The 26,634-nt window shown below is 37.0% G+C and overlaps 1 protein-coding gene across 3 annotated transcripts; it reads right to left on the minus strand.

The window, feature by feature from the left end:
* Nucleotides 2,614–24,980, minus strand: LOC109825490 (transcriptional activator DEMETER-like). Of its 3 annotated transcripts, none has more exons than XM_020392348.1 (19): nt 24,760–24,980; nt 24,141–24,446; nt 21,475–23,529; nt 20,439–20,529; nt 18,955–20,305; nt 18,641–18,720; nt 18,411–18,495; nt 18,228–18,319; nt 17,715–17,783; nt 17,582–17,618; nt 17,417–17,499; nt 16,896–17,315; nt 16,595–16,631; nt 16,448–16,505; nt 16,207–16,346; nt 14,512–14,577; nt 14,275–14,389; nt 14,135–14,173; nt 2,614–3,239 (listed from the first exon to the last, which is right to left on the minus strand). In XM_020392348.1, exons 2-19 carry the CDS (start codon nt 24,415–24,417, stop codon nt 3,109–3,111), a joined length of 5,226 nt encoding a protein of 1,741 aa, XP_020247937.1. In that variant the 5' UTR covers nt 24,418–24,446; nt 24,760–24,980; the 3' UTR covers nt 2,614–3,108. The 3 variants fall into 3 exon arrangements, with proteins under 3 accessions (XP_020247937.1, XP_020247936.1, XP_020247935.1); XM_020392347.1 differs by having other exon boundaries at nt 24,141–24,528; XM_020392346.1 differs by having other exon boundaries at nt 24,141–24,980.

A 26,634-nucleotide genomic window follows, 5' to 3' on the forward strand; every position in this document is an offset into this window, starting at 1 on the left:
ACACACTTGTGCATGGGGAGGAGAAGAACCAAGCGTTGACAGAGCATAATCTAGGCGGAGAGATACAAGTTTTGGCGAATATTGACCATAAAGAGAGACTTCTTCATCATCTTCAAGCATCCTCAAGATCCTTCGGTGTTTCCTCAAGTTCAAACTTAGATTTGTTCTTGAGAAGAGTGTTTATCTTACCTCGCTAAGATATTCGCTTTTGTTCTTGTTTCCACGTTGAAACATCAACATCAACCTTCTTCAGATCCAACTTGGATCGTGAATCGGTGGTACACGGATTAACGCATCCCCGGCATAGGTAAAGATCTCAAACAAGCATAAGCTAATAAATAATTTCTGTGTGTGCTTCCAGGGAGAACCTCTTGTTGTTTTCTTTGTTAAGAGAAGTTTTACAAGTGTAAAGCTTACTCTTTTGTATCCATCAAATCAACTGTAATGGATTCTACAATGAAACTCATTCCCGACGCAAACAATAGATAATGAGGGTGTAGATTATAATAAACATCGATATTTGCAAAGTTACCCCTTAAATCTCAATATTTGCACCCCTCAAACCATCAATTTTAAATGAAATGCCCCCAAATCAATCACTCATCAACTATGATTAGCTAATTTGTAATAAAAAATAAAAATTATCAACAAAATAATCAAATTTTTACTTATTAAGTTGATTTATTGATTTTTAGGGTACTTTTCCTCAAAATCGATGATTTGAGGGGCAATTTTGCAAATACTATGATTTTGGGGATAACTTTGCAAATACCCATGATTTAGGGGTATATATGCAAATAATAAGAAATTTAAGAATTAAAAAATCTAAGTCGAAGGTAGGGATCGTTAAAACTAGGGATGAGAGGAGGTCAAAGGAAGAAGAAGAGGCTAAGCTTCTACTCCATATTTTCTCTTTCGAGCGCCCTCTTCCTTTAGGAAGGGCTATGGAATTTGTTATCCAGATGATGTGACTGATATGTCTTGATGGGACATGAAGTAACATTTGTTTGGTGATGCAGAGCGGTAGTAAAATATCAAAATTTACAAGGAGGCTTTTCGAATCCACAAAGTAAATAACCTTTTAATCCATGAAGAGCTCTCCATCCCCAAGGAAATATGAAAAATGGAATATTTATTAATCAAAAAGTAATAGCTCTATGGTCTAAAATCCTATTCTTAAATAGAAAGATTCTTAATGGGATTGAAATTACTATAAATAGAAAGTATCAAAACTACCCTAAAATACTCACTATGGTTGAGGAACTAATTTGTCAAAGTTGAGATGAAAGCAGATTTCTAATCAAAACTCACTCAAACGTCAATGTAAATAAATAACCAAAAATTGACACAATAGTCCAATAACTCTTAATCCGGACGGAATTGACAGAATTTTCATGAATCTGATGTCCGCTTTGTTTGATGGTTTGTTCGGGTCTGTCTTTAAAAAAAGGATTTTCATTTATTATATGAATGATTCTAGCCTATGGATTAGGAAATGTGGCTTCATATTCATGTGCAAGTCAAATATCATACTCGGGTCCCGCTTAATATGCATGAATTATATACCCATCAAGAACCTTAATGTGCGTGTTCTAGGTATGACAAGAGACCTAAAACAATTACTCATAAAAATAGGCATGGTTTTGCATAACAAGCCATTTAGGAAGATAGGATTTTGCAGGAACAAGCAATTTTTGAAATGAACTTGCAAGAGTATCTGATTACATTAAAAACAAGTAAACAAAAACAAATTAAGTACACCGTTGGAAAAAAAAATTGTAGAAAAAAAAAAGAACATTTTCCCCTGTTTCTGAACTAAGGGGCTGTTTGGTTCGCTAAAAATATTGGAAATGAAAGGAAAAGGAAACGCTTTTTTAAAACCATTTCCATTTCTTGTGTTTGGTTCACTTTTTATTGTGAAAAAGAAATGAGATGAGATGAGTTGTCACCATATTATTGGATGATGTGAGTTATTTTAAAATAAAACTTATTAGAGGTTCTTTTCTTGTGTTTGGTTGGCTAAAAAATAAGGAAAAGAAAAAGCTTTCCTTGTTTAGATTCTTTTATTGTGATTGGTTCCTTCTTAAAATTAAGAAAAGAAATGAGATGAGATGATTTGTCATTATATTATTGGTTGATGTGACCCAATCTTTTGGAAAGCCATTTCCAAGTTTTTTTGGAGGATGTGGAGAGAGAAAAAATGGAGATGAGAGGAGATGAGTTGTCAATTTTTTATTGGATGATGTGAGTTATTTTTAAAGATGAGATGAGATGAGGTGATGTGACTTGGATGATGTGACCCATTTCTTGTGTTTGATTTATTTTTAAAAGTAAGAAATGAGATAAGATGAGATGAGTTGGGGGATAAAAATAATATTTTATTAGATGTTATGGATGAGTTGGATGATGAAAATAATATTTTATTGGATGTTGTGGGTGTTTTTTTGGAATGGAAATGGAATCTAATAATATTATATTACATTTCCAAAAAACTTTCCATTTCTTGGTTTTTAGGAAACGAACCAAACAGCCCTAAGAGTCAATGGAACAAAGAACAACAATACAGCATCCACAAATCAAACTTCACGGTATCATTATTCTCAGAAAAAAACATAATAAAACAAATGAATCAGAATTTCATGTAAAAGAATGACAGTAACATTGAATCACATACATCCTTCAGGATGATTTCACTTATTTGAGACAGAGATTCAAGTTGCACAGTTCATGACATGATCAAGCTATATTCAGCCATAATATCCCAATATAGGACTCGAAAACTTGCCTGTTGAAACATTATGATACAAGGACCCAGTTAATACAACTAAATTTTGGTATAGAAACTTCTTGCCTATCTCTTTTGCATGTATTATTATACTTGGAGGATACTTCTTCGATATGCTTCCTCCATTTTTTTCAAGAATGGCTCAGCTGCTAAGCATTAAATGGAACAAAAGAATAATGTTAGAAGACCAACGGTCAGCCTCTCCCGCCACCGAATTAACCGATAAATGTTAAAAGCTTATGGTTGCGGTAGAGTTCATGGTTAGAGATGCCATGAGTCCAAGAACAATTTGTTAGTTTTTGTTAGCTTTCTTCTGTGAAGTGTTATTCATCATTTCTTGCTTCTGCTCCAGTCCTTTTGGTTTTTATTACCTTGCTCGCTGCGATGTGTAGCCTTGCGAAGAGAGGCCTTGGTGCTCTTAATGTTCGATCGAATCCTCTGACACACACAAAACCTGGGGAATTTATAGAAAATAAACAAAAGTCACATTTCAGATTAAGTTAAAGTATCATCTTGAAGCATAAAGGGAGCACAATAGGAACATGTAGTATGTAGAAGAACAAACAGAGAAGAAAAATTAATCTAAAAAACATAACTAGACTTCATCCTTAAAACTAGTGCAAATATTTTTGGGTTTGTCTCACAAAACTCCCCTGAAATTTGGGTGTCTCATATAAATTTGGGTGTCTCATATAACCAATCTAAAGTTTAAACTTTTCTTAAAGGACCCCCACCTTTATTTGCCAATTGTTAGGAGAGAGAAGCTTAACCATTGATTAGAGAGGGATTACATATATATAAAGTTTGTAACGTCCACACGAAATGGCTGTCCAATAACCCACATATCCACATACTACATAAGTCATAACATCTAACACTCACCCTCAAGCTTGAGCATATAGATCTATCACGTTCAGCTTGTTACACAAGGACTGAAAGTGGTTAGAAGCAGCCTTAGTATACATATATGCAAGCTATGTAGAAGAGGATGTAAACGGAGTGGTAATCTGGCCTCTTAGAACTGCATTCCTGATAAAGTGACAATCCATGTCTATATGCTTGGTTCTTTCATGGAACACTAGGTTGCTAGCTATGTTGATTATCACAATACATAGGCATAGGCTCCTTTGGAGGGAACCCAAGCTCTGTCAAAAAGACCTTATCCACACCATCTTACAAGCAGTATGTGCTATAGCTCTATATTCAGCCTCAGCACTGAGCCGTGACACAACATTATGTTTCTTCTCCGTGACGAGATTTCCTCCCACAAAAGTACAGTACCCAGATGTAGACTTCATATCTCCTTTGTCACCAACATAGCCAGTGACTTCAAGATGTTCACGACAATTGTAGAGTAAACCTCTACCAGGTGCATTCTTCAAATAGGACAACAAATGTAAGGCAGCTTTCCAATGAACCTCTTTGGGTATATGCATAAACTGACTGACAAGTCCAACAGCAAATGTAATGTCAGGTCGTGTCACCATAAGGTATATCAACTTCCTAACAAGTCATCTATACCTTCCAGCATTTTCAAGTATCTCAGATGACTCAGCCCACAGGTCCAAGCTAGGGTCTATAGGAGCACGTTCTGCTTTGCAACCGAGCATTCCTGTTTCCTACAGCAAGTTAAGCACATATTTCTTTTGGGACAATGCAATTTTATCTTTCTGATGTGCAATTTCAATTCCCAAGAAATACTAGGTCAGCCCATGTCTTTAGTTACGAAGTGTTTCTTGAGGAACTCTTTGCTCTCCTTAATACCTGCACTCTAACTGCCAGTCACTAGAATATCATCTACATAGTCAGCCAGGATCACACACCCTATGGATTCTTGCTTGATAAACACTGAATGATCTGAATTACACCTCCTGAACCCGGCTTGCATAGCTACTTCACTGAATTTTGTGAACCATGCAAGCGGACTTTGCTTGAAACAATATATTACTTTCGTCAGCTTGCAAACTTGAGTCTCCCCGTGAGCAATATATCTTGGGGGTTGCTCCATATACACTTCTTCAGTAAAGTCGCCATATAGAAAAACATTCTTGACATCAAGCTAATAGAGAGGTCAGCGTTGATTGACAGCCAAGGAGAACAATATTCTGATTGAATTCAGACAAGCAACCGGAGAAAAAGTCTCAAAGTAATTTACACCATAAGTCTGTGTAAATTCATGTGCCACAAGTCTTGCCTTGTATCTCTTAATATTGCCATCAGGACGATATTTGATTGCGAATACCCATCTGCAACTGATAATCTCAGACTTGGGGCTAGCGGTACAAGTTCCCAGGTCCCACGAGATTGTAATGCTGACATCTCTTCATCCATTACAATTTTCCACTCAGGTACACATAATGCCTCCTGATAGTTCGTGGGTATAGAAACAAATGACAAAAACAAAACAAACATCTAGTCGTAGGATGCAATTAATAAAGACAAAATGGGACAATGTATGGGCACTAGATGACTTTGCAATAGGACGTGTACCTTTCCTCGGTGCAATAGGGAGGTCACTATCAAGAATAACGATAGGAGAAGTTGTGTTGTAAGGACCTACGTCAGAAGATGGAGGATTGGAGGGACTATCAAGGCTAGCCTGATTTTTCTTCTCCCGACTAGAGTAAAACTTTAAATTCTTGTCTGAGGGATTGATAGTAGAAGAAATAGAAGGAGATGTTAGAACAATATCCTCAACCGGCATATCAAGTGGCAAACAGATATGGACATCATCTGGTGTAGGACTAGAAAAAGGAACACTCTCAAAGAAGGTGACATCAGCCAAAACAAAGTATTTTCAGTTGATTGGATCAAAACAACGATGACCTTTCTGAGTGCGAGAGTAAGCAACAAGCATACATCTGATGGAGGGAGGAGAGAGCTTGTCCAGATTGAGTATCATAAACAAGACACACACAGCCAAAGACGTTCGGTGGTAGAGGGAACAATTTCTTTTGAGGAAATAGAAGACAATGGGGAGCCTGATCATGAACAGAAGAAGGCATTCTATTGATAAGATGGCAAGCAGTAAGTACAACATTAGTCCACAAAGTCTTAGGAACGTTCATTTGCATCATGAATGTATGGGTAACATCCAACAGATGACGATGTTTACGCTCAGCAACACCGTTCTGTTGGGAGGTTCGAGGATAAGTAGGGGTGCTAAACCGTATCAATATCTGAGGAAATATCAGTAACCATATTCGTTAGGATATGGATATAGTCACTCAAATCTATAGCCGATAGGATATGGTTACAGATATGGTTTTATAGTGAAATATCTGTATCCATATTTGAAATATCCGAATACATATTAGTCATACTCTTACGATAGTTTTGATTCTTAAATTATGGATTTGTGGTAAATTTTGATGATCAAGATATCTAATCTTACCTTTTTAGTTATAATGAACATATTAACGACCTCTTTTGTATCACGTGAACTATATTTTTCTCAATACTATCTAATTTTCTCATATCCGTTTTGTATTCGCATACATATCTGCTTGTATGTCTGCATCTATATCTGTAACCATATTCGATTTTAGCAGATATGGATATGAAAAATTAGATATGGATATCTGTAACAATATTCGAGCCGTATCTAGACCAAATGTACCCCTAAGGACAAGAGGCTTGATGGAGAATGCCTTAGGGTTCGCAAAGAAGGGAGACATGCCGTATCTAGACCTAATGGAGCATTATGGGTAGCAACGAGTGTGACGGCTTTAGCGGACTGGATCAATTTGTCATACTCAGCCTCAGAGATAGTGACAGAGTTTTGTCACTTCAAGTTGTTCCTATAATGGATCAGTAGATACAGCAGCTTGCTGAGCCCACTCTGGCTTGCCAAATTATCCCAACACTTTTCAGAGATATGGTTGGTGCGGTCACAATGGTCACACTTTCGATTCTTACGACCAACGCCATGTCCTCCCCCCGAGTCACGACTGCGACCACGTTCACATCCATAACTGACCAAGTCAGACTGATCGGTGTGTGGAGAAGAAGCGTCAGAGATCCGCAGAACATGAGAAAAGGCTGTCCACAATGATGGTATAGTGTCACCTCTAAGGATCTGTCCACTTATCTAAGAGGCGATGTCGGGCTTGAGTGCAGACAGGAATTTTACCATCGCAAGTTCTTCACGATACTCCCTCACCTTGGCGATATCACCAACAAACGGTTGGTAGACCTCCAACTTATCTAGTAGTGCCCGAAAAGGGGTATAGAGGTCTTGAGCTGATTGGTCTCCTTGCTGTAGAGTGAATAGCAGATCACAGAGTTCACATACACGTGAGATGTTTTTCTCGTTGCCATAGGTACTCTTTAGTGTATTCCAAATCTTCTTCGTCGGCTTAAGCATCATCAGACCACGAAAAATATTTTCCTCCATAATGTTCACAAGCCAGGAAATCACCACAGTCATTAGCAAACCAGTCTTCGTAGGTGGCATCTTTCGCATCAGGTGGATCTTGAGTAATGTGCTTGATCTTCCGATGAGCACTAAGAAACACTTCGAACGCTTGGGCCCACAAAAGATAGTTCTTTCCATTCAACTTGATGGATGTGTCGCTGAGATTCCTCAGCCACGCATCATGAGAGGTATTGGAGGAAGACGCCATAAAATGTAGGCAGCATCCAGGGACACATAAACAAGCACGGTTAGTCATAAGGGGGTCATGCACAACATAGGAGAACCCAGAGTAGCAAGAAGTGTTGGATATTAATTTTTTAATCAAAAAAACCACACATGGACTGCTACCTAAAATTAGGCTGCCAATTTTTTGTTGAAATTAACATAAAGTGGTGGGCCCCATCATAAGAAAATTAAGACGTGGGCCCCACATGCATAGAAAATATATTATTTTATTAGTGTATAGTATTTTTCCAAACGCTATAAATAGATCTCAAATCCTTAAAAAAAATTATTCCAAAAACAACAATCAATATACACAGATATAGATTATAAAATAGCTGGTACTTATAGGAATTTTGCCTGATAGATCGAGGAGATCTTTTGCTTGATAGATCGATGAGATCTTTGCCTTATAGATCGAGGAGATCTTGACAGTACTGGGTCGATGCACACCAGAGTACTGGACTGCTATTCCTGAAAGCAATTTGGCCTTAAGATCCTTGCACCGGAGTAGGTCAAATAATACTTTAAACACAATATTTTACAAACGCACAGCAGCTGAGTTGAAAAATTTTAAATTACTATACTTTAGTTTTCTGTTCAGTTTTTGTTGTTATATATCTGTATTATTCAAGTTTTAACCACAGGCGCCAACAATCTTAAAGCATTATTTTGATGTACCATGGATCCTGCGAGGACTCTTGGAGTGGACTGTCTTAAGTTAGAGAACTTTAACGGTTCCAACTTCAACGCATGGCGTCGGAAAGTAATCTTCAGGATGCAACTCCTGAAAATCTACTATGTGGTTTCTGAGGAAAAACCCGTCTCTGAAGAAGACTCTGAAGCTAAAGCTTTTTGGGCTAGAGATGATTACTTCTGTAGGAGTTATCTCCTTAACTGTCTGGTCGATCATCTAGCAGATGCTTATACCAATAAGCCCACTGTAAAGAAAATCTGGAATGCTCTGAAGGACCAGTACAAGGATGAGGAGAAGCTGTCCAAATTTCACCTCATTGACAAATTTCTACACTTGAAGTTCGAAGATGATACTGAGGTTTTGCCTCAAGTCAAAGAGCTTGAAAAGCTTGTTATGAAGCTGAAGGATGAAAAGATCAGTTTTTGTCAAATCTTTATTTCTGGTGCAATTGTCAACAAGCTTCCTCCATCTTTGATGTCATTCTCCACTGATATTCGGAGAAGGAAAAGACAGATGACTCTGTCTGATTTGAAGAGGTTCATTCGGATCGAGGACGAGACTTGGACTCGCACGAAGACTGAGCTCATTGCTAAGCAGAAAGCGTATGCTAATATGGTGGCTGCTAACTCTAAAAAGGGTAATAATTCATCTTTCAAGAAGAAGAAGTCTTTTAACAGAAAGAAGAACCAGAATCCGAAGAACCTGAACGTTCAGAAGGAGTTCAAGAAGAGCGGCAAATGCTTCAACTGTGGGAAGCAATGATATTTTACCAAAGACTGCAAAGCACAAAAGAAGAAAACAACACACAATGTCAATCAAGTTGATGATTGTGTGTCCATGCTCTTCCAGGTAACAACTCTAAGGAACATCTCTAGTTGGTGGATAGATACGAGTGCTACTTGTCATGTATGCTCCAATAGAGATATGTTCTCTTCTTATGTTGCTATCAAAGAGAATGTATCAATGGTTGATCGTTCTGTGGTTCTTGTTCTCGGAACTGGGATTGTGGTGCTGACTCTTTCTTCAGGAAAGACTCTCACATTGAATGATGTGAAACACGTTCCCTCAATTGCCAAAAACTTAGTCTCTGGAAGCATGTTGTGTGATGCAAGCATGAGGCTGGATTTCTAAGGAGGAAAGGCTATATTATTCTTTAAGAAAATGTATTTTGGCAATGCATATCGTACTGATGGCATGTATAAAATCAGTATGAGTGCACATAACCCCGTTATAAATGAAATATCCTCTTTTGCTTACTCCTGTGTTATGGCTGGGACATGTAAATTATAGAAAATTATCCAGCATGAAAAAGTTAGGATTACTTCCAAAATATGGTGGTAACAAACCTGAGAAATGTGAAGTTTGCGCGCAAACAAAGCTGACGAGGAAGCCATTTTCAAGTGTCACGAGGAGCACCAACATGTTAGATCTAATTCATTCAAATACTTGTGACTTCAAGAGCTTCGTCACTCGTGGCGGCAAGAAGTACTTCATCACTTCATCGACGATCATTCTCGCTTCTGTCGTGTTTACCTGCTAAAATCTAAAGATGAAGCTTTCAGCAAATTTGTCGAGTTTCGAACTCGAGTGGAGAAGCAGCTTGGACTTCAGATGAAAAGACTCAGGAGCGATAGAGGAGAAGAGTACCGATCTAAGAAATCGAAAGCATACTTCAAGGAGTATGAAATCATTGCTAAAACTATTGCTCCGTATTCTCCGCAATCTAATGGGATTGCAGAATGAAAGAATCGCACATTGTCCGAGATGGTGAATTCGATGCTAATCACATCTGATCTACCTACCTGCTATTGGGGAGAGACTTTGCTAATGGCAAACTGAATTCTGAACAGAATATCATATTCCAAAACTGATAATACTCTTCATCAGTTATGATTGGGATATCCAGATTCTTTAGATAGTCTCAAAGTGTGGGGGTGTCTTACATATATTCGAATTCCAGATATCAGAAGGCCTAAGCTCAAACCAAAGGCAAACAGATGTGTGTTTCTTGGCTTTACTGGAGATAGCAATACGTGCAGGTTTCTGGACCTTGGAACCAACTCCATCATTGAAGCTCGGGAGGCAGAATTCTTTGAGGATAAGTTTATCAAACATAAAGGCATATTGTTCAAAGATGTAGCAGAGAATGTTAATACATCAAATGCACAAGAGGAGCCAGTCAATGATAAAGGAGTTATCGAACCATCTTCCAAACACGTCAGAAGACAAAAAGATTTTAGAAATGTTTTCATCATTTATAATGTGGAAGGAGATCCACAGACTTTTCAAGAAGCAATGCAGTTAACAGACGGTCTTCTGTGAAAAGAAGCTATAGATAATGAAATGGATTCATTGATCCAAAATCACATTTGGGAGCTGGTGGATGTACCTGAAGGTGCAAGGCCTATCAATTGCAAGTAGATCTTCAAGAAGAAGCTTCGTTCTGATGGTACTATTGAAAAGTACAAAGCAAGACTAGTAGCGAAAGGATTCTCTCAGAAAGAAGATATAGATTTCTTTGATATCTATGCACCAGTTTGCAGGATCACTACCATCAAAGTGCTTACCGTATGGGCGACGATTAAAAGGTTTGTCATACATCAGATGGATATGAAGACTGCATTTCTCAATAGAGATCTTATAGAAGAAATCTACATGAAGAAACCAGAAGGACTTGATGCTCCACCTGGTAAGGTTTGTAAACTTGTTAAGTCATTATATGGACTTAAGCAGGCACCAAAACTCTAGCATGAAAAGTTCGATGGCATTGTTTGCAACAATGGGTATCAAGTAAGTGAATCTGACAAGTGCCTATATATCAAGGTCATTAAAAGAAATGTGGTGGTCATCTGTCTCTATGTGGATGATATGTTCATCATAGGGAGTGATTTTGAGATAGTAATATCTACCAAGAAATTTTTTTTAGTACAGTTCAGCATGAAGGACCTTGGAACTACGAACGTGATTCTCAGAATCAAAATCATAAAGAGGGTATTGGATTGTCTCAATCTCATTATGTCGAGAGCATGCTAAAGAAGTATGGCTACTACGACCTGTCAGAACTGTCAGTGTTATATGATTATAACAAGAAGCTTTGACCAAACACTAGAAGACCAGTAGAACAGCTGAGGTACTTAAAGATCATTGGGAGTCTTATGTACGCGATGAGCTGCACAAGGCTAGATATAGCATTCGCTGTAGGAATGCTTAGTAGGATCACAAGTAATCCTGGAAAGCTTCATTAGGATGCTGCCCAGAGATTGATGAGATACTTAAAAAGAACTACAGATCTGGGTCTATTCTACACTGGATATCCGGGTGTAATCGAAGGCTATTCAGATGCGAGCTGGTGTTCAGAACCAGATGAGTGCAGATCTATTAGAGGATTTGTCTTCACCATGGGTGGAGCTACCGTCTCGTGGAAGTCTAAGAAGCAGACCATGATTGCACAGTCATCGATGGAATCTGAATTTTTCGCACTCTGTGTTGTAGGAGATAAAACTGAGTGGCTCAGTTGTATTCTTCGAGACCTTCCATTAACAAAATTGCAAGGTGCAATTACTATCTATTGTGATAATCAGGCGGCGAGTGCTATGGCAGCAAACTCGATGTTTAATGAAAAGAAGCGGATCATTCGTCTGAAGCATGGCTATTTGAGAGAGCTCATTTGTCAAGGAGTCATCTCTGTGATTGACGTCCGATCTTCAGAGAATGTAGCTGATCCTTTGACTAAGGGTCTGAAAAAAGACATAGTCGAAAGGACGCCTGCTGGAATGGATCTTAAAGTTTTGTAAGTCTTACAAATACTTACCATGTTTATTAAATTATTAGTTCAAAGCTTATGCTACTAATAATAAAATAATTGGTTCAAAAGTCAAGTAAGATTTGTAAAGTTGGTAGTCTTACAAATACTTACCATTTACATTAAGTTATTACTTCAAAGCTTATGCTACTAATGACAAGATAAATGGTTCAAAAGTCAAGTAATATTTACAAGTGAAAGGTTCAAATTTTCTTGGATTAGTCGGTGTCTAAGGCAAGATTTGGAGGTTACGTAACGCGCTCCGTAAGGAACGAGATACTTAATTGATCTTTGATCAACCTCTAATACTATCCTTATCTGGCTGAACTACCCGAGTAAAACTTTGATCATTTTACCTAGAATCCTATCATGTAAAAGGGATGGCTGTTAAGTCTTAATGGGTCCAAAGTATTTCGGATGTGGGGTGTTAGATAGGAAACACACCTAAAGGACTCACCTAGAATCTTATCATGAGAGAGGGTGGCTCTTAAGCCTTAATGAGTTCAAAGCATTTCGGATGCGGGATGTTCGATAGGAAACATGCCTAAAGAACTCACCTATGCATGGGTGGAGATTTGGCCGTCTCCTATGATGTCTTGTGGAAAGATACCTAGAGCTCTAACAGAAACCAGAACATGCACAGGGCCATAAATGTGCAAAAGCAAAGGCAAAGGCAAAGGCAAAGACAAAGGCAAGTGTGGTTCAAAGTGAAAACTATCACAGATAAGTTTGATCTTGTGTGATCGCTGGATTTTTAGACATGTGCTAGTTCAAGTCTCTGCGACACCATGCACTTATCTTTTATTCAGTTGGTCTAAAGGAGATTCGAGTCTTTGCGACATCTTCATTATGCACAACGATTGAAACGTCGGCACTGTTACACGACACTAGTTTAAAAAACTTATGGGAGATTGTTGGATATTAATTTTTTAATCAAAAAAACCACACATGAGCTGCTACCTAAAATTAGGCTGCTAAATTTTTGTTGAAATTAACATAAAGTGGTAGGCCCCACCACAAGAAAATTAAGACGTAGGCCCCACATGTATAGTAAAATATATTATTTTATTAGTGCATAGTATTTTTTCAAACGCGATAAATAGACCTCAAATCCTTAAAGAAAATTCATTCAAAAAATAACAATCAATATATACAGATATAGATTGTAAAATAGCTGGTGCTTATAGGAATTTTGCCTGATAGATCGAGGAGATCTTTTGCTTGATAGATCGAGGAGATCTTTGCCTTATAGATCGAGGAGATCTTGATAGTACTGGGTTGGTGTACACCAGAGTACTGGACTGTTATTTCTAGAAGCAATTTGGCCTTGGGATCCTTGCACCGGAGTAGGTCAAATAATGCTTTAAGCATAGCGTTTTACAAACACACAACAGCTGAGTTAAAAATTTTTAAATTACTACATTTCAGTTTTCTGTTCAGTTTTTATTGTTATATATTTGTATTATTTCAATTTTAACCATAGACGCCAACAAGAAGAAGGATTTCAGGGGGCAGATCGGCCTAAACCATGGCCCCAAACCAGGCAGCCAAGGTGCTCAGGGCGCTGGTTCTGGTCTGCCTGGCAGGTAGTGACGATGGGGGAGATCGGAGCGTGGTGGGGAGGCAGTAGAAAGGGCCAGAGAGGAGAGGATGAGAGTGGCGGAGATGGCCTGGTCGGAAAGAGGGTGGGTAGCAGCTGCTCTAAGGTTTTTTTTTAACCTATGCATTATGATACCATGTTAGGAGAGAGAAGCTTAACCATTGATTAGAGAGGGATTATATATATAGAGAGTTTGTAACATCCACACTACATAGATATCCAATAACCCACATAAGACCCACATAACTCATGACATCTAACAGCAATTATAAGTTTGTTCTTGGTGTAAGGGGTTCCATTATTTTCTCTCCATAAGCAAGTGTTTTGTCCTTGTATTTATTTCTTACTGAAGTTTTACATGTACAGGTGTCAAATTATTTAGAAGAAAAAAGTGTGAAGCCATAATCCTAAACTTTTTTTAGTATTCCCTGTTATTTCGTGCACCTCGTCAATGTACAATTTCATTTTACTAGTTAAGATCATTATGTATAGAAGTCAGAATATAAACTGCCTCATTTTGCTAGTCTCGCATGAAAAACTATAGAATTAGTCATTGTAACATAGCTTTTCCTATTAAATGTAAACGAAAGGACTATAATCAGCACACATACCTCTCCAAAAGCAGTATTGTATCCCTTCAGTAGTAAGCCCTGCCAGTTTCGACAATTTAACATGCTATCAGTATATATCGTTTAAACGTTACAGTTTAATTACCATACGACACAAATTTGATCATTCATTATCTTAATACCTTTAAATATTGATGATACAGAGGTTCCAAAATAAACAGTTCTCCTTGGTAGATTCCATATCCAGTCCCTAGGAACTTCAATTGGATTCCGACTAGATTCATGATCTGCAAAGACCTTCAATAAAGAAATATCTAGTTAAGTTATACGCACACCAACTTTTGAATCATTAATAGTGTTATTTACTGTAGAAAAGCAGTTGCAATATTCAATTCCATCATAAAAACAACATAGTTTACCTCATTCACTTGGAAGTATGTGCCATTGAGTGGAAAACTTCCTCTATTTGCTGTCCGACACGGTATCTATTCAAGAAGATATAATAATTAAATAACAAATCTTGAATTGGTCTTTCTGTGTCTACAGGAATATGAAGTTTAAGGTTTTTTATATTAATCCCTTAAATCTTCATATTGTTAACTTCGCCCCTCAAATCATTGTAATTGTTATTTGGTCGCCCATAGTTATTTTGAAATAAGTACCTCAAATCATTGAGATTGCTATTAGGTGCCTCAATTCTCATAGGTTACTTCAAATTAATCCCTCTAGTTGCTACTTCTACGGTTCTACTCTTGATTGGAGGGACAAATTCCAAAAGGGCTTTTTTCGATATATGCCCCTCAAATTATAGGTATTTTTAAATTTATCGCCCATATCATTATAATTCTAAATTTACCCCTCAAATTGTAACTATCCATCATTTACCCTTTACTAACTTTTAAAATATTCTGTTGGAAATATTCTGCTAAAAAAATTAAACTTTTAAAAATGGCATTTCTATCCTTAATAAAATCAATTAAAACTACAACACAATTAAAATATTTGAAAGCCACTCCGTCGCCAGGTCTTCCCTCGTTTGATATCCATCACAGCCCAGAAGAACGATCGGCTGACTATCACCCGACTGATTGGCCAAGAATTTGTTCAGGTCGCAGAGAGCACATGCTTTGTACAATATTTCTATGGTAAACTCTAGCACATCCAAGCACTGTATAATCTTAGTGCTTTCTCTCTACAAGCCTCTCTCAACCTTTGAGCAATGAACCATCATGATGTAAAAGATTCATATCACTTCTTGTCAAATTATTATAATCAATTTGATGAAGGTTGGATCCTGAGGAAGTGTATCCTTAGTATCCAACAGTGTTATCGACCATTTGAGGTCTTGATTCACTTTCTATTTGCCTTCTATGTGTCATCCTTATTCACAGCGATGCCAAGGCCACAAACACGTTCGCCGGTAAAACTCAAGTAAACTATTCACACCACCGTACACCATAGCTTCTCTCTGCCTACTCCATCATCACTTTCGTTGGTACAGTAGAAGGCGGCAAATAAGTCGGATAAGGTGATCAATTAAACCACCAACAATGAGAAAGCTATAGACTTGACGAGCAGGTGTTCTATTTAGATTGGGACTTTGACGAGTAAAACGGCGTGTTCAAGGGAATATTGAGAAGATCAAGAGTAGGGTAAACAACAAACAGTGAAGGAGATTCTCCCCAGTTAATGTCAATTTATTAGGGGTATATCAGGTAAATTTATAGGCAACCACGGTTAAAATTTTAACATCATTTAGATTAGGGCAAGTTTAAAAGAAGAAAACAATTTGAACAGTAAATTTAAAGTTACAAAGATTTGTAGGGTAAATTTAAAAATATTTATAGTTTGAGGAGCATATATCAATAAAAACCCATTTCAAAATAACTAGAACATTGGGGGGACCTACTAGAATTTTTAACGTTTCAGGGACTAATTTCAAAATAACTTAAGAATTATGGGGACCTAATAGCAATTTCAATGATTCGGGAGATATTTTAATGAAAGATTTAATGGGCTAATATTGAAAAACAAAAAACTTTAATGATGAATCACTATTAAAAGTTTCATATTAACGTTGGTTATAGATGAACATAGCAAGTTTTATGAATTACCAAAAGTGTCCCTCTGACCATCTGCGCTTGCGCTTCTCGTATACTATTGCAACTAAAGCATGTATCCTTGAAACACAATTTACCGGTGTCTTGGGTATTGCAGCATGCCGTTGGGGGCTCAATGGATTGAGCAGTTTCACCTATTACAGCACAGTTTTAGACTTTCGGTACATAACTAATGAAGTTAGAACTTCGAAGAAAATATGCCTTGGGTTTCTGGCTACAAGCAAAATGTGCTTGCCTGGAGTCCATATAGCTAGAAGATACGGACATGGGTCATCTGCCTCCCTTTTGTCCAACTGTTATTGTTTAAAGAGAAGACAAATGAGTTGGGTTCTAAAATAATGAAAATTTTGAAAAAATAAGCTGCTAAGAGAAAATGGCTTACTCCTTCCAAGAGACGATGTGAATCTGGAAGTTCATATCTGCAAGGTCCGGAAAAAAAAATTGTCATCCTTTTAAATAATTCTAAGGGTAAACTTCACAAAACCCCCCTGAATCTATTTGCAGATAGCCCCGAACTTTTTGGGGTATCTGAAAAAGTTGTTGGGAATAAATGACATTTCCAAACTTTTGGGGGTTTATCTACAAAATGGGCCAAACTTCTTGGGAGTTTTGTGAATTTTATCCTAATTGTAAAATTGCTTGCTTCACTTATAAGAAACAAGGATAATAGTGATATAACATACACTTGGTGTTCTGTACGCAACCGATTGACATTCTTCAGCTTAGGCACGGGGATAGACGCAGCTTCCGGAGTTAAAGCAACTAAAGCTTTTGACATATCACCATCTTGCACATAGCTCTGCAAATTCTGACTGAACTCCTCCATGTTAAGCTTAAATCCCGGGATTTCATCGGGGTCATTATAAAAAGCATCTTCGATATCAATTTCTAATGCTTTAATACACTCAGGTTCAGGAGTTGCAGGTTCCTCAATGATAGGTTCACAATTTCTGGGTACAATTTGCTCCCGCAAGTGAGTGCTTGATTCATGTTGAGGTAGGGGTAATGGCCTGGGCACTGGGCCATGGCTTCTCTCTGAAGAAAAAGGAGTTGTTGAGCTCACTAAACGTTTCTCCTCCGGTCCTGGAAGAGCAAGCCTCGCACTGCAAGATAAAATCAACATACTAACTTCCGTTTCATAATAAGTAACGGGGACATATATAAAGTTTTAAATTAGATTACATATCTGAAGCTTATCACAAACCTAGCAAATGCACTTGCAAAGTGTCTGCACTCTCCTCTCATTGGGCAGGCATTGCAATTTGGTTTGCTCTTTGTACAGAAAACCTACATGAGAACTCATAGAAACGGCTTTATTATTCATGTCAATTGATTCGCCAGTTACAAATGTCACTGGTTAAAGCATTACCTTGCCAAAAGTAATTAACTGATAGTGCAGCTCATATCTGGAAAACAGATATATGAATAGAATTAGTTCATTAATGCATTGAGTTAATCAATATACTAAAGTAAGATCTTTGTAACAGGGTGATAGAGTATACAATGTCCTCTGGTCAAGCTTACACAGCCGAGGCCACAGGTACTTTTGAATCGTCTCCAATATAGGGTACCTATGTAGAGGAACAACAAGTAAGTATAACTTTACAGGTAAATTTCATATAATCCCCCATAAAGTTTGGCCACTTTGAGATAACCCCACTATAAACTTGACAAATGTCATTTAATCCCCTAACCTTTGAGGCTTGTCACAAAAAACTCCCAAATGATTGCAAGTTTTTCAACATACTGCCTAATGGCACAAAGGGGGTTTTCTGAAACTTCGTCAAAAGGTCATGGTGGTTCTCTGAAAATAATGTCGAAAACTTGGGACTTTTTCAAAATAATGTTGAAAGTTGGGGAAATGTTGAAAAAATTTAAGGGTTACACACTACTAAGAGGGCTATGTTGGAAAAAATGGGGGTCGCACAGTTAGCGGGTACATTGAAAGTTTTACTATCTCCTGTAGGTATGGTGCTTGCTAAAAATGAAAGTGCAATAAATATCAAGGTGCTTACATTTCTAAAAGATGCAACTGAAGGGACTCAGGCAGGGGTTGAAGTGGGACCCATCCCAGCCTTACGGCAATCCGACCAACATTTGTGTCAACCTTGTAGATGACAAAAAATAGAAGAAAACTAAAGGTAAAAATTAAGCATGTGTAACAACCTGTAAAGTAATTCTTTAAGAAAGAAACTTACAGGAAAAGCTAGATGGTGAAGTGTCAAAAGCCGAACACATTCAACACTTTTGAGCCCCAGGCCCCTTATGCTAAGAAGGTAGTCCCTGAAAGCACCACAAGAAATTATAGTCGTACAGCTTACACGTCAAAAATAAAAGTATAATATAATCTCGGAAAAGCAACATAGCCCTTTCAGGTATTGATGGTATCACAAATAAACCACTACATGATTTATATTATAGATCTTACTTGGCTTTGTCTGGGGGAATGTCCCTTAACCATTCGAGATCTATGCTTCCATGATCTCTGACCAGACGATTGAGGAAGTCCTGCAATAAAAAATCACAATTAGATTGACCGCTTTTATGAAGATAAATCAACTATAAGTTTATTTTGCATATTGATTTACAGCTAGATACATTAGCTATATCTATCGATGTGTTTTTGACTTACTACATACTTGAACTATGCGCAGTGGTTGCAATTACAAAGATAATGTGAGAGTTTTTTTTTAATATAATATGAACTGAATGTCTTCAGAAAAACACGGTTTTGTAGTTCACCTTGATTCGCTCTGCAAGCAAATTATTCATTCCTCTTTCTCGAATTGTATTAGATATTTCATTCACATTTGCATTCCTTAGTGCCTCGTAGTCCAGTGAATCCATTGCATCACTGTTCCGTTCTTTCTTGGCACCATTTCCATATACCTGCTTTCTAAGACAATCCCAATCATAGGTTTTCTTCTCAGTCTCAGCTTTTGCATTCTTCTCCTTTGATATTTTGTTCTGTGTTTTAGATGAAACCTTATGGGATCTTAAATTTGATCCCTCTGCACCTTCAGAAACAAAACCATGCCTTTGATTCGTATTGTGTGAATTTGAACTAGTCTGAGTTTCTGCTAACTTTTCTCTTTTTTTTAGCATAACTCCACTACCATCTTGTTGATTTAAACATATATCAGAAACATTTTTATTATAAGACACCCCATTTTGAAAGCAAGAATGGCCCTCATTTTGAAGAGGCCTCAATGGCTGAGCAGGATCCTTGCTTATTCCTCCAAATGAATTAGCACAAGGTGCAATAGTATCAATCAACGGCTGATTCTGATTCATAGAATTGATTGAACTTCCTATGCCTGAAGCATAATGCCTACCCATTAATTCATTTATATTCCTCTCGTTTAGTTCAAATGCAGTCGGAGGTAAATAAGACATGTTATTTTCATTTATGGCCTCAGATTTATCCATTCCCACAAACCTGGAGGTTGAAAATTTCTGAAATTCTGGATGGATATGGGAAAAAGGTGTATCAATGGATGGGCATGAACCATTAAGATCAATAGGTCCATTTGGGGCTGATAGACTCTTGTCCATCCTAAGAGCTATGGACCAATTAATCATACTGTCATCTCCCCCCAATAACATGCTTCCATTTCCAGTATCTTTCAGGTCATTCAATACTCCTTCATCTGCCATTTCAAGAAGCTCTCTGAATGAACCAAAACCATGGTCTCTACCTCCAGTTAGCAACTCAGCAGCTTCAAAATTCAATGGTGGACTCAGTTTGCTTTGATCGGTTGTTTTAACTGGAGACACTGAAGAATTTTCAGATGAAGCTACAGAGTTCTGTGATGAAACAACATCCTCCAGTGATTTTCTATTGTTGCCTTCTACTGCACTTGTACAACTACTGATGGTTGCGGAAGAACCTAAACTGCTTTCAAGTGATTCATTACTGTTGGCAGTTTCGTTATTCTGTTTTTGCTTAGATCCATTGATCCCTCTTTGATCGCATATTTCTGGCTCTGTTGCTTCCCCTTGATGTCTGATAGTGTCATCGACAAACATAGGTCTGCTTACTGTCCCATTTAATTGAGGAGGAAATCTTGCAGCAAGGCACATGAATGCAGAGCTGTCAAAATCAAAGAGTGAAAATGATGAGTAACGATGAAACTCCTACCTTCTGTCCTCTATTGCAATCTTATTTTTTACTTGAAGTTATTGGAAGGTCTCATTTGAGATTCAGTATAAAAAGTGGGTTTCACCTTGAAAGATGGTCTGAAACATTCTGTGTAAGAAAGACGCCAATGACCGAATCTACAACCGATCCCTTCCACCGAGAGAAGCGCCTATCACCTAAAAAAAAGGAAAGAATAATTGAGAGAAGTGTTTGTTGAGAATTAAATCTAATTGGCAGCAAGAATACATAATTATAGTACGCTAGAAATGTTTTCAATTACAGATCCATACTGGAATCCCTTAATTTAGAAGTTCTGCATAAAACATGCATCAACAAATGGACATGTATGCATTTACATACTTCCCACCAAATAAGTCAGAAGCTTATTAACTCCTTAAACTTTGTTAAATTGGTTCAGTGATTTTCAGTTTAACATATCAATTGCTACAAAGATAGCACATCACATAGAACCATAAGATATTACAATAAACCGAGGTTCATATTTGTATTTTTGTTATAGCACGAGAAAGAGCGCCAGATAGTAGCCCTCTCAAATATAAAACATAACTGGTTAAAACTCTTCTGATTAATAAAAGTTAACTGCACATAAAATCCTTTAGTATAATCACCACAATTGTTCTGCCGAAAAATTATATACTCTGCTCATCCAATTAGACTAATCTAATAATAATTGTATGCACATTTGCTTTCGCAAAACAGGAAGCTAAAAGAGGAAAATGAAGTAATCAAGAAAACAAAAAAATTGCAACTCCATATAATTCATTTCTACTTTTATACACGACCTTGCAGTAAAAGCACAGTAATTTAAAATCCAATGAACGCACGCCAGAAGCTTTAATTTGTTAGTTACAGTTCAAGTCAATTTTTTGCTTATTTTAGTTGTGTTTTACCAAATTCCAAGAGAAGCATTGTGCTTCACAGTGAGAAGTGAAACAGTTTGGATTTGCAACAACACTGAAGAAGAGAAAGTTAGAGTTATTCCAGTCTCAAGAGCTGATCATGTTTTAAAGCGATAAGTTATATCAATCCATAGTATTCTTTACTTAAAAATCAAGAGCTGCATCAAGAAATCTAGAAGAAGAAAAAAACAAATATACTACCTTGGATCAAATGCATCCGAGCAATGAATGAGTCAGCACGACCACGAAAAACTCGTCTTTCTTCCTCCCACCATTTCTCCTTTTCCATATCTGTTCCATTTTCACCTTCATTGCTTTCCTTTCCCATCAAAAGTTTCCACACTCTATCTGACTCGGGATCCAAATCAACCTTTGGCCTAGGTTTCCTCTTTTTTATAAGATCAATTGGACCCTCAAATAAAACCATTGTGCCGCTTCCACCAACATAAGGAACTATTGCACTTTGTTGTTGAATTGAAACAATTTCATGGGCACCATTTATGTCCATATCCCTTAGTTTTTGAACAATTTCCTCTATTGGGTCCCTGTACGATACAATTTGGTTCGCATTTTTGGTCAACAAATTAACATCAGGATCTTGTTCCTTATTCTTCTGCCTTCTACCTCTTGGTTTCTTTTGCTTTGTGATAAGGAGGTCAACACGAGCTCTCGGTCCATAAGTCCCATTTTCGTGACTATTATTGCATGCCAGTGTCTTTTCAGGAGTTGGGGGTTGGATGCTGTTTATTTTATCAAGACCGAATTGCTTCATAGGAGTTAAGATTGGTCTGTCAATTTGAACTTCTCTGTAACTTTTCTCCCTCTCATTTTCAGCAATCTCCAACATGTGCTTTTGAGATAGGATTTGCTCAAGGGGCATCCTCCTTTGTGCATATGGGATGAAAATATGACTTGTATTTTGCATCTTCTGTGTAGCTTTCCAACCGCTAGGAGTTAAAGCTGACATAGAAGAAGAATAAGGTGTGATTCCTCTCTGACCATTCTCTACTTTCCTTCTCTTATGAATATCACGAAAACATGGATCAATACTGCTACCATAATTCTCCTGGGTTAAACTCATATTTGCTCCAACCTGAACTTTATGGACAATATTAGACATTGAGTTTGTATTTGAAGCAACCTGGTTTTGACCATCTTGTCCATGTCTCTGACCATCTTGTCCATGTCTCTCCCAGTTGCCTTCTCTTCTTGCAGACTGCTGATTTGAGTTCATGTTACTTCTCATCCTCTCAAAATCAACTTGCCATTTCAATTTCAACATTTCTTGCCTCGAAGACTCAAGAGCCTGATTTAGGATTTGGGGGGTTCTTAAATTCTCGTTTGTGAATCGGCTTGTTGAATTGTTAAATCCCCCAATTGGCCTCTCCAAAATCACTGAGCCTTGCCCTTGAGAACAATGCACAGCTGATGCAGTTTGCGACCTAACAACAGTTTGTGATACATTCTGTGCTTCTTGACCTTGAGTTTCTAATACATTATGTCTGAATGCCATCGACCCTGATCCTGCTAATGGATCTACAGCTTGAGTATCTTCGGAATTAAAATTCAAACTACGCCTAACGGTCTTATTCCTATTTCTATTATCATCATTAACAATTTGCCCTGGTGCACTTTTGGGAGCCTCTTGTGCATTTGTGGCATTTTCTTGTGGACTTCCATCTTTCTTCTTTCTCACATATTTCCTCTTGCCTGCAGCATTTTCTGCTGTCATTGGAGGCTTAGGAGTTGCTGGCTTCTTTGGTGTTCTTGCCGGCTTCCCTTCTCTAATCACCTTCGGAGTATACTTCTTTCTTCTAGTTTTTGGCGGAGGTGTCTTATTCAAGTCTATGCCTTGATTATCTCCCTCAGCTTGCTGTACAATGACTTCTTCAGCTGAATTTAGTACCATGTTTCTCTCACCTTGGTTAAAAACACATTGTTCCTGCTGCACTTTCCCACACTCATTCCACAAAAGATCCTGATAGCTTGCTGTTGGTTCATCAACAGAATCCAAATCAATAATTTCACGAGGCTTTTCAGACTTTTTTCTTAAAAGATCATGGAAGCTAGTTGGTTCATCAATCGGATCCAAATCGATGATTTCACAAGGAAGATGATCTTGAATCCTCTGCCTCTGGTTCTTCTCCATTGTTGCTGGGGTTGCCGGAGAGGCCATTTGCTCACTAAAAACTCTACTCGCATTGTTATACTCAGGCAATGAGTTGAGATTTGGCGAGAAAGGAAATGGAGCTCTATCTATAAATCACACCCAAAACAAAAACAAACAATACATCAACTAATAGAAAAGGATCCCCAAACTAACTGATCTACGGTAATTGAATATACCCCCTGTACTATTCGCCAAATAAAGCTTACTGACCCTGCAGTTCTATTTTGAGTGAAAATCTATTGTTGCACATAGACCATGTGAAAAGGATCAAAAAAAATTCACTCAGGAGGTCTCTGTACATCAGGGATAGTATCTTCAGTTAGGCAATAGTACAGGGGTCTATGCCCATTTGACCCTTATATTTACCAATGACATGTTTGAAGAGTACTCACACCAAGGTTTTGGTGATAACCGCGGATGGACCCATATACTATCGCCAAATTGAACTTACTATCCCTACGGTTCTATTGTTGCGTGTAGAATCCCTGAAAGAGTTGTATTGTTGCACATATACCGCCTAAGTGAAAACCTATTGGTTGAGGTAGACCCCTGAAATGGGTCAAAAAAAATCACTCAGTGTGTCTATCTGCAACAATAAAACTACAGGGCTACTAAGTTCAATCAGGTCATAGGACAGGAACTCTATCCGCCATTAACCCAATTAAATCTATCAATAACATGATCAAAGAGTACTCACACTGAGATTTCGGTGATAACGGCGGCAATCCCCGGCTACTGCCGGACTCCCAGTTCGCTGGCGATGAGATCTTACCATTAAAAAAAAACCGATTCCAATTCAAGATCTCAGCATTCATCCCCTGTTTCCGGCCAATACCACCACCATTGATCGCCGGAGAATTTAAAGCCAAATGTGTCATACAGGGCATCTCAGCCTCATTAGAAAGCCCAAAAGGGATGGGCTTGGCTGGGGTTGCTGGAATCCATTGACCCCCAAATTCCTTCGGAAGCTCCATCCCAAAGATTTCAACAAAACCCAGAAACCCTAAGAAAAAATTTGGGATTTTTTTATCTGGGTTGTCATCTAAGACCCATTATTCCCAATAGAAATTGATTGATGCCTCTCTCTGAACATAGAAAAAACACCCAAAAAAGGGATTTTTAACAGCTAAAATCACTTAAAAAAACTTGGAGATCTCTCACACCCAGAATCCAGCAACAGAATTAAAAGCGCATGAACCAAAAGGAAAATACATCGTGAATTCTGGCACTTTTGGAAACAAGATTAGAGCACTTAATTAATAAATTCACTGAACCTGGCCATCAATTTAAGAAACAAAAAAGGGGGAAACAGTCACCTGGATCTTTCACAGATCGACCAAATCGAGACCAAATTCACTGATTTTGGACAGAATTGGAGAGGAAATTGCAAAGGAAAGGTGGGTTATTTCTGTGCATAACAGAAACCATTAATGCTGCAATTGAAGAGAGAGAGAGAGAGAGAGAGATGGACTTCCTTTTTGTTTTGAGAGAGATATAGAGAGGACAAAGGAAGATGCTGAAGATGAAGACTTTGTTGTTGTCTAGGGGGGAGATTGTTTGCATGCAACTGTAACTGCAATGCTACTCGTAGTTGCATGCAACTGCAGTTATTAATGGTTGCTTTTAGTTGGTGTAATTGTTTGGTTCAATTTTAAAATTCGGTTACAGTTTCTCGATATAGTAATTTTAAAATTTTTTAAAAGCTTTTTACATATTGATCCGTCATATTTTACATATTTTAATTGAGACCTTTAGATTGATTTTTTTTAAATAGCCCTTTAACTTCAGTTTGTTTTTATATTAACTTATGTTGTCTGCTGTTGTTTAGATTAGGAGACTATTTTACTTGGCATTATTTTTTCTCATGGATTTTCGATTATATCATTGTATGTGTTTCTAAAACCTATTCTATATCACAAAAATCTTTAAAATTCAAGTCTAGTACTTAATTTCTTCTTTCTTCTCGAAAATCTATTTTTCATTTCTTAGCAATCGGAATGAGAGATAAGAGAGGGAGGGATTTTGGAGAGAGCAAGTGAGCAACTACATGAGAGCAAAACATATATAATGATCAAGATGGAGATTAAATAAAAAATTAGCAGCCCTAATTTGAAATAATTAATACTATTAGAATATTCTATATCAGTTTTAACGAATTGGGAGAAAAATAAAAACTTTTATAATTAAAAAAAGCGTTTATTATAATGGGTAAACAAGTAACTTTTATAATTAAAAAGCTATTATAACCGCCAATGAAGCTTTTTAAGTTTATTTGCACAAAATGAGAATTTTTCTTTTTTTTTTTTAACAATGACAACTGAGAAGTAACGTGAGAAATTGGAGTTTTTGTGGGGACACATGGCGACCGAGAAAATGGAGTCACGTGCACGTAACGATGAGAATGGAGATGGCGTTACTTACCTAGCGTTTCACGCGCGCGCACACGACGGCCGTCACGTGCGTAGATAATGCCCGGTAGCACCCCCACCATTAACCATGTATTTTAACGGGCAGGTAACTGGTAACATTTAGGGTAATGTTTTGATACTATAGTGATTTTTGGTGGTGTTTTCAAAACATCATGGTGTTTTTCTTCAAAAGTATTTTCAAAATATCATGATAAGTGTTTTCGATTAACAATATTTTAATCTTTTATAACATTAATATTAAACATACTATAAATATATTAAATATTAATTATAATACAATCTATTTTAATTAATATATTATAATAATATATAATTAATATTATAATATTATATGTAACTAATAGATTACAATGCTATATACTGTACATATTTGTAATATATATTATATTTTACTACTTTAATAAAATTTTCAAATAGTAACATGTTTAATTATTTTTTATATAAATATGTATATTGTTATTAATATTAATAATATATAAACTTTTATTAATAATAATGTATTTAAATTTTCTTTTTATAATACAATATATCATTATTATACTATGATATTGTTATTATTATTATTATTATATTGATATTTTTATAGGATATGTAATTTATCATTAATAAGTTACTTACTTTATAACTTATAATTATGTTTCCATTATATAATATAATATTATTTATTATATAATATATTCAATAAATTGAATATATTAATATTTAATCTTATGTTCTTAGAGGAGTATTATTTTATTATTAAATATTAATTACATAACATGT

This window comes from Asparagus officinalis, chromosome 10 (assembly GCF_001876935.1).
Source record: "Asparagus officinalis chromosome 10, Aspof.V1, whole genome shotgun sequence".
NCBI classification, from domain to species: Eukaryota; Viridiplantae; Streptophyta; class Magnoliopsida; order Asparagales; family Asparagaceae; genus Asparagus; species Asparagus officinalis.

Bases quoted from the DNA above. Each gene is read 5' to 3' on its own strand.
- LOC109825490 (XM_020392348.1), bottom strand. From the start codon at position 24,417: ATGGAGCTTCCGAAGGAATTTGGGGGTCAATGGATTCCAGCAACCCCA. The intron at 18,496-18,640 runs GTAAGATCTATA...TGGTGCTTTCAG, and splicing joins ATTCCCCCAGACAAAGCCAA to GGACTACCTTCTTAGCATAA. The intron at 17,500-17,581 runs GTAATGCTTTAA...GTTCTCATGTAG, and splicing joins AGTTAATTACTTTTGGCAAG to GTTTTCTGTACAAAGAGCAA.